This window comes from Anarhichas minor, unplaced genomic scaffold (assembly GCF_050575085.1).
Source record: "Anarhichas minor isolate MPS153535 unplaced genomic scaffold, ASM5057508v1 ptg000024l, whole genome shotgun sequence".
NCBI lineage: Eukaryota > Metazoa > Chordata > Actinopteri > Perciformes > Anarhichadidae > Anarhichas > Anarhichas minor.
Window position 1 is genome coordinate 16,657,479 of NW_027466470.1, and position 8,065 is coordinate 16,665,543.

At 41.9% G+C, this 8,065-nt stretch overlaps 1 protein-coding gene across 1 annotated transcript; it reads left to right on the top strand.

Annotated features, from left to right (window-relative positions):
* The first annotated feature begins 3,847 nt into the window (after nt 1–3,847).
* Nucleotides 3,848–7,878, top strand: LOC142956745 (histamine H3 receptor). The gene is made up of 3 exons (XM_076098480.1): nt 3,848–4,094; nt 4,619–4,785; nt 7,126–7,878. The coding sequence occupies exons 1-3, from the start codon at nt 3,848–3,850 to the stop codon at nt 7,876–7,878; spliced, it is 1,167 nt and encodes a 388-aa protein (XP_075954595.1).
* Nucleotides 7,879–8,065: the final 187 nt, after the last annotated feature.

The following is an 8,065-nucleotide window of genomic DNA, read 5'->3' on the forward strand; positions in this document are numbered from 1 at the left end:
CAACAAGTCAAAATGCTGTCACGTTGAGGCGCACCCACAGCATTTCAATGAGCTTCTGTGGATCTACAGCAGAAGGTAAATGCCAGCACCCTTCATCACGGAAGCAGCTCTGCCAAAACGGACTGTGAGGCTGCAGCCATCCAACCACGAGTTCAGCTCTCTCATTAGTGATTAGCACTTGTTATGTAAACTGTGACAGCACTGATGTGGTGTGGAGACCAAGGGAAGTTTCTGTTATGTTCGAATGGCAATACCCAGCATATTGATGCCTGTTCAACAGTGGGAGTATATGCTTTTCAAAATGTTATTGTCTTCCTCTTACATCATGGGGGCATCGCCCCTGTTCCTGATGGATGCAGCACTACATTTTGAGGAAAACTCTGTGACCAAAATTAAATTCTAAAGGACTCGTGGAAAGAATACTTGTATAAAGGAAGTATAGTCAGATAGTTAAGCTCATGTACAGTATGTAAATCAGAGTGTTTTTGCCTCTCTTTTTTTTGCACTTTTTTTGTGAGTTGTTATCCAATCAGCCAAGTTAGGTCTCACTGAGAAACATCTAAAGAAGGCAGTTCCTTGTTACTTGGTCATTAATATCAAGTAAGTTTTGAAGGTTTGTTTTTAACTTGTCTTGCCTGACTTTGACTACTCGTCACTTTACTTTCTCTCTCTGACAAGGATCACGGTTGAAAAAAGCTGTTAGATTTTGTGTGTTTTTAACCTCGACAAATTTAATTTTGTAGTCAGGACTGGGTGTTTTCAGTTTTCAGTTTAGCTCTAGTGCTGTCAAGCAAATATATCCATTTCTAAACCGTAAAACCTAATTATTGACAGGTTTACAATATAATGCCATATAATGGTGGTATAGCTCCAATGTGAAGACAATCTCTACGACCAATTTGTAAACTGCAACATACTTTAAAACGAATGATGAATATGGCCTTGAAAGGACTACAAAGCCCCCACTGAGGTCTAAAGGGAGGATCGGGGTGTGCACTGTACATGTCATTATTTAATTTAAGCTGTGATTACTATGGATAGGCACACTGTTACAGTATGATAGCATCAGTACTCCAGCCCAGCATCCAAACACAAACACTTGAGTACTAGAGTAATGGAGAGCCACAGCAGGGCATAGTATAATCAGCAACACTAGAGCCTCTGTGTACCCTCTGTGGCACTGCTTTGTTTCTGAGTGCCCTCCATTTTCAGATGAGTTGCCGCACTTGTATTTCCAAATCCAGCGACAGTGCACCTGCCAAATTCATTGCTTCCCTGACACACTTTCATTGCATTCTGTTTAATATGCATGCAGTAGTTTACCGTATCTTATACTGGCAAAGCATAATTACACTGAAATAAACACACCTTGAGCTGAGATACTGCTCCCAGTATTTCAGTGTACCACTCAGTGTGGTATCAAGAACACCTTAAGCTTGACCTTTGCAGTAATGATGTAATATTAATGTTGGGTTTAGACACCAGCATGATCGTAATGTTATGGCATTTATTATTTATTATTGGGAATATATTTCCAATATGGTAGAGGCAAATAAAATTCAAGAGCAATATTAATGTCAATGTTGTAACTTATTTAGTTTATTTTTTTTAAATTGGCACCCCATGACCTAATGGCAGAGCACATCAGCAATAGTACAGCACTGGTGTATATACTGTATCTTGTATGTGCATTAGTTTCCATGACGGCACGGCGCCATTTTCCATGATGTCTCTGTGCCTTCGTTGCCTATAAACAACATTTGTCAGTAATGGATATTTCAGTATCACTAGCCTTTTCATAGGTAGCCAGAGAACTACCTGAATAGTGGATGAACAGGTTGGACTCTCAGGTAAAAATCTATGAATATGAGCGTTACGATTCGACAGGATTTGATATCTGTATAAAAACGTATTTGTCTTGTCATTCTTTAAAGGAGAGCAGTTAATCATACTGTATATAACTTGAGCACAGTAAGTTCATTATGCAGCATTTGAAACAAAACTATATTCCCTAAACTGCCTTAAAATAACCATTACTAAATGTAGAAATATCCTAATCCAAATTGTATTAGCTACAAGGTGAGAATCACAGGTTCCTGTATGATCATTATAACACATTTCTCACATAATGAAGCACTCAATCATTTCTCTATTATCAAAACTGTCAATAAAGATAGCCAACCACCTAATTAAAAAGATCTGCAAAAGCAGTAATGGTCAAATTTCTAAAGAGCCGATTTCATTTGAATTGAACTTATTGTGAACACTGGTGAAAATACTGAATGGAAAACTATGCTTTGCCTGCACTGGTTCCTGTGTTGCAACTGTGACGTGACTAACACTGAGAGATGGCGGTGGCTCCATTTGTGGGAAAATAATAGTAATTCAAGCTGGGCTCCTTCAGTCACTTCTACTGTTCTGTAGTGTTTCTCATTTCTCTTGGACCCCAGCTGTGGGACTGACAGGATAGTATCTGAATGCAAATAAGGCGTACAGCTTCCTCTACCGTGTGCTCCAGGGAGGTTTTACACCCACAAGCATCTAAACAGATGCATGCAATATACTGGAGTTTTTTTACTGGCGAGAATGCTTCCTATTTAACTGTGACTGCTAAAACTGTTAATCTCACAAGGCCTGTTGATTTGAGCTTCAGTGAGAGACCTGTGTGCCTTCCACTCGCTTCTGGCTATCAGACTGTTGCTGGCTTGCGCTGCATTTTCTTGTCATTCAGATTGAAGGTGCTGGCTGGTGGCAGGATGGGAGGGAAAAGGAGAATATATGAGATTTATTTGGAGGGAAACGTCTCTAACAAAATATGTACAACCTAAAGCTGTCGTAGAATGTCAAAAGTGTGAATTTTGATGAATACAAAAGTCCTCAACAATTTCCAGAGACAATGGAAGCTGCCCCAGTATGCCAATAAAGAACAAATAAAATACAAAGAGTAATATGCACGTTTCATTGTTTGTTCATACAGTTAGTAATGTAAGGTGATGTTCTTAATACCCTGTCCAGTGTGGGATTCGGTAAGGGGCATCACAGTTTGATTGTGCCATGGTTTTCCATGTCCACATCCTCTGCACACCCACGGCATGGTCATTTGAGGCAACAACAGACAGTTAATAGGCTGTGAGTCAAACAGGAAGTTTCTATGAATGATTTGGTACTAGACTCAGTTTACCAAATGCTGGTGATCCACAGCATGAACATATGGGGGGGGGGGGGGGGGGGGGGGGGGGGGGATAGGGAGAGAGCAAGAAAAGCATCTTTGACGCCAGTAGAATTATCTAAAAGTGCCACTCTCAGTTTATACAATGCAAAAATAGCTTTCAGGTTTCATCATGAGCGGAAGCAAACTATTTCCGTTGAACAAATTGCAATATGCTGCTGGAATAATAACACACGATTTCTTGGATTCGGCAATTCCTGTTAGTTCCCCATTAGATAAGAGAACCAAACTTTTCTGTGGCGTCTCTAAACCTCACCGTGCCACTTCACCATATCGACTGTACGGATCGCGATATTACTTTAAAGTCATTACATACAATGTGCGATGACAAAAGCAATTATTTGCCTTAATAATGTCTCTACAGCGAGGCGTCACTGCTGGCAAACGCGTAATCCATCAAGTGTCCAGGCAGCGTTTTGAGAAAGGCGCTGTGCGCTCTCTCGTGGATCTTCCTGCACACTGTGCTCCGTCTGAACAGGAAAGCGAAGCTTTTAGAGCATGCATGGGGGGTGTTGAATGCAGAGTCCCTTCGCCTGCCACCTGTTGCTGGCTTATTATTTCCCGCTCTGTGTCGTTTGAGGATATAACGGGAGCATCGTTGATCATCACATCAGGACCATGTCGGAGGAACAAGCTGATTCCAACTCTAGTCGGTACTATTTTGACAACACCTCAACTAGAGTCCAGAGCAGCTTCGTGCCTTCAGGACTCGTTTTTGTCATTTTGATGGTGATGATGGTGACTTTGGTCGTTGTGATAGTGTTGGGCAACGCCTTGGTCATTTTGGCCTTTAAAGTGGACAAGAGTTTGAGAACACAATGCAATTACTACTTCCTGAATTTGGCAATATCAGATTTCCTTGTAGGTAAGTCCAACCTTTGTCTTTTTATTATACCCTGGAATATAAAGTATGTGGTAGCGCTGTCATGAAGACAGTGGTTTTTGTTACAGGCTATGATGTGCTGTGATATATGCATCCGTGCTATATGACAGGGGAAGTTTTGTAATATATTTGATGCTCCTGTATCTGCCTGTCAATCCCCCTTTACTCTAGTAGTGTGCTACCAAGTAGAGTATTTAAAGTCTACACTCATGAATTAAGCAGCTGCATTGATGGGACCAACAATATATATATATATATATATATATATATATATATATATATGTATTTATTTAGAGCGCTTGATACATTTCTTTCCTTAATATGGCAATGACATTGCTTAATATTTGTACATGTGCAATCTATACGATCTGCTCTTTCACACTGACTCATCACATTGTCACCCTCCTTGCGTTCAAGTTCTATTTTGCATTTATGCGTGAGCATTACTGAAAATGTCCTGATAGCCTTGGTTTCTGATTCCTTTCCCAACGACTGTGTTTCTGTAGGGGCATTCTGCATCCCGGTCTACATGCCTTACATCCTGACAGGCAGGTGGACACTGGGCCGGGGACTGTGCAAGCTGTGGCTGGTCATGGACTACCTGCTCTGTTCGGCATCTGTCTTCAACATCGTCCTCATCAGCTACGACCGCTTCCTGTCAGTCACCAGAGCAGTGAGTAGCTCAACCTGTGCCTCACATCTGTAATGCACACAGCACCAACAAAGTGAATTTAGAAGAGCGACTCATAGCACAGTGGCTTGCCACATTTGTAATCTAAAATGTTGTCATTATCAAATAAACATAAGACAGAAAGAACTTTATTTTTCAGATTTGAGTGAACAGTTTAAAGATATAATGTTAAAAGTTGAAGAGCCCTTTTCAATTGTAGCCACACACATGTTCACTGCCCATGTCTGTGGCTTGATGACCGGTGAGTCTCCCAGGTGATTGGTAGTGGCAGTGCCGCCTCATTCTCCCAAATGTGCCCATCTGCAGAGGTTAATTATTCCTGACCCATCCAGGCCCAGTGCCACCCCTAATTATAGCCCTTCCCCATGATGACCAAGATGAAAAAAAAAGAAAGTCACATTTTGACTTTCGGACAGAATGTGCTTTGGAAAATATGGAGGATGTCAATATTGTGGTATTGATGACTAAACTTAAATACGTTTCGCAGATTCTAATAATGTCATCGATATCTGGGCAACCATGTTCCACTGCTTTGTTTTTCTGAGATACAATTGTACAGCATCAATTATGTCCCTTTTCAGTTTGGATCCAGTTTAGTTCCATTTCCAAACCTCTGCAGCTCTTAGGCCCATTGACCCCGTCCTTGTCTGTGCATTAGCCGACTGACTGTATCCGACACACGCGTGTGTTAACTCAAAGGTGGGATGAAGCTTGGCATGGCAGACAAAGAGATGTGTTCTGTCTCCTTTCACAAGCAAACACTTAACATCAGAGCAGCGAATACAAATAACACCAGAGAGAGAGAGAGAGAGAGTGAGAGAGAGAGAGAGTGAGAGAGAGACCCTTCTTTAATTAGCTTGCTTTGATCATAGAGATCCTCCTACGTTGCATGGTCCTTCCAACCTGGAGAGATCAATCGCAGCTGAAACAGGCCACTGGCTGCCAAGCAGCATTTTCCTAAAAGCATTTCCCTCTGAACATTGAAAGACAAAGGATCGTCAACAGCCACAGGACAAAGTTGTCTTTTGAAAGAATGGAGTCAGATTAGATGCATACATTTGGCAGTTAGATGAAATGTCAGCACATTAACAAAAGGCTAACTGCACAGTATTAGAACATATCCTATTGATTGTGTAATTTAGGATTATAAGAACGGGCTAAGGTCAATCCCTAGACGCTTTAAAAAAATATGCAAAGTTTCAGATTGGAATTTTGAGCACACATGATTCTTCTCCGTCGAGTTCAACAACACAACATGAATCAGGGGAAAGAATCACCGCGTTGAATCGCTGTATACCAATTCATTCATACCAACATTTTCCCGTGTTCTTTGAAGAACTGCGGTTTATTTCTTGTCATTCAGAACGGGGGCAGAGCAGCTGGAGAGGTATGTTGCCCGCTGAACAAGAATGTGGACGCGGACATAGGATGTGACACTAATTGAGACAAGTGGTCACGAGAAGCACCTCATTGACTTAACACTCATTCACACACATTGTCTCTGCAGTGCATGATGTCAGGATGTTCTGTTTGTCCACCAACATGTTCTGCGATTTCACAAACATGTCATTATGTGTCTGTCCAATATTATCTGTTTTAAATGTTATTATTATTGGCTTCTGGTTGACGGATGGCCTCTTTATTCATTGTGCCATTGTGCTGTATATTAGTACGAGGAGATCAGTGTGGTGTTTCAGTAAATATACCCAAATACTGTACTACAGTTTTCAAGGTGGGTGTACTCTGCTTGAGCACTTCTCAAGCAGAGAGAACACTTTTTACTCCATTTGACAGCTATAATTACACCACTAGTTGCTTTCAAGATATATATTTTACGTAAAACATGTGATCAACTCATAACATATGATACATTGTTAGAGATTAAACTACACAACAGTATGTAAAACACTGATATTTATCTCCCTCCCAACCAGCTGCAACATTAAAATGCTGCTAACACATTAATGCATCACTAATGACGATCCAATTTTAGAACAAATGACAATATAACACTAACAGGGGCCATTCCGCCTGCGTTATATATTTACTTGTAATACTTTGCATAGGTTTAAAACACTTACGTAACATTTAGCTGTATTTCTATTTGCAAAGCACTATTTTCTACGCTGTGTTATTGCTCTTATAAATCTGAATACCTCTTCCACCACTGCTGTTCAATGAACATCAACATAAATAAAGATAGTAGACTTTATGAGAATAAACATGGTATTTTGCTCTAGTTCTACATAATGGTAGCATTTGATTGACCCCACACTGACAGCATCACTCAGTACATTTTGTGATTTCTGCTTATATTTGCAGGTAAGTTACCGTGCCAGACAGGGCATGACACACCGAGCCGTAGTCAAGATGATTGCCGTCTGGGTGCTAGCCTTTATCCTGTATGGCCCAGCCATCATATTCTGGGAACTGGTGGTGGGCAAAAGACGTGTGCCAAAGGATGAGTGCTTTGCAGAGTTCTATTACTCTTGGTACTTCCTGCTGAGTGCCTCCATGCTGGAGTTCTTCTCTCCTTTCATCTCTGTGGCTTTCTTCAACCTCAGCATTTACCTCAGCATACGCAGGAGGAGGCTCCACAGCAGGGAGGCCCAGCTGCACCTTCAATTGAGCGAACCTGCCTCTGCCCAGGGGAAAGGTATCCCCCTGTCCCACAACTGTGGGTTTGGGATGAAACTGGCTGTAAGAGGCTCCATCAACTCCCAGACCTCCTCTCCCAGTTTGAGTAAACTAGATCCCTCAACCAGCAGGGCTTCCCAGCCTAGCCGTCTGTCCAGGGATAAGAAAATTGCTAAGTCCCTGGCCATCATAGTGTGTGTGTTTGCCATCTGCTGGGCACCGTACACCCTACTGATGATCATCCGTGCTGCCTGCAGAGGGCGGTGCATCCAGCATCACTGGTACGAGGTCACCTTCTGGCTCCTGTGGCTCAACGCTGCTATTAACCCATTCCTGTACCCGCTCTGCCACAGTAGCTTCCGCAGGGCCTTCAGCAAGATTCTCTGCCCGAGGCGGCATACTACTCCCCTATCAGCTGTCCTTCGCACTGGCCATTGACAAGCAGATATAAAAGCCCGATGAACAATGTGCCAAAACTGTGGATGGAAATCTTTCAAATCCGACACCATAAGTTACACAGTGTCAGCAGATAAAGCTAAACTGTGCATCGCGGTTTGTCACAAAGACCATAATTAATTGTTTCCAAAAGCTTTTCAGTGTTTGGATGTACAAGGTTTGTACTGTA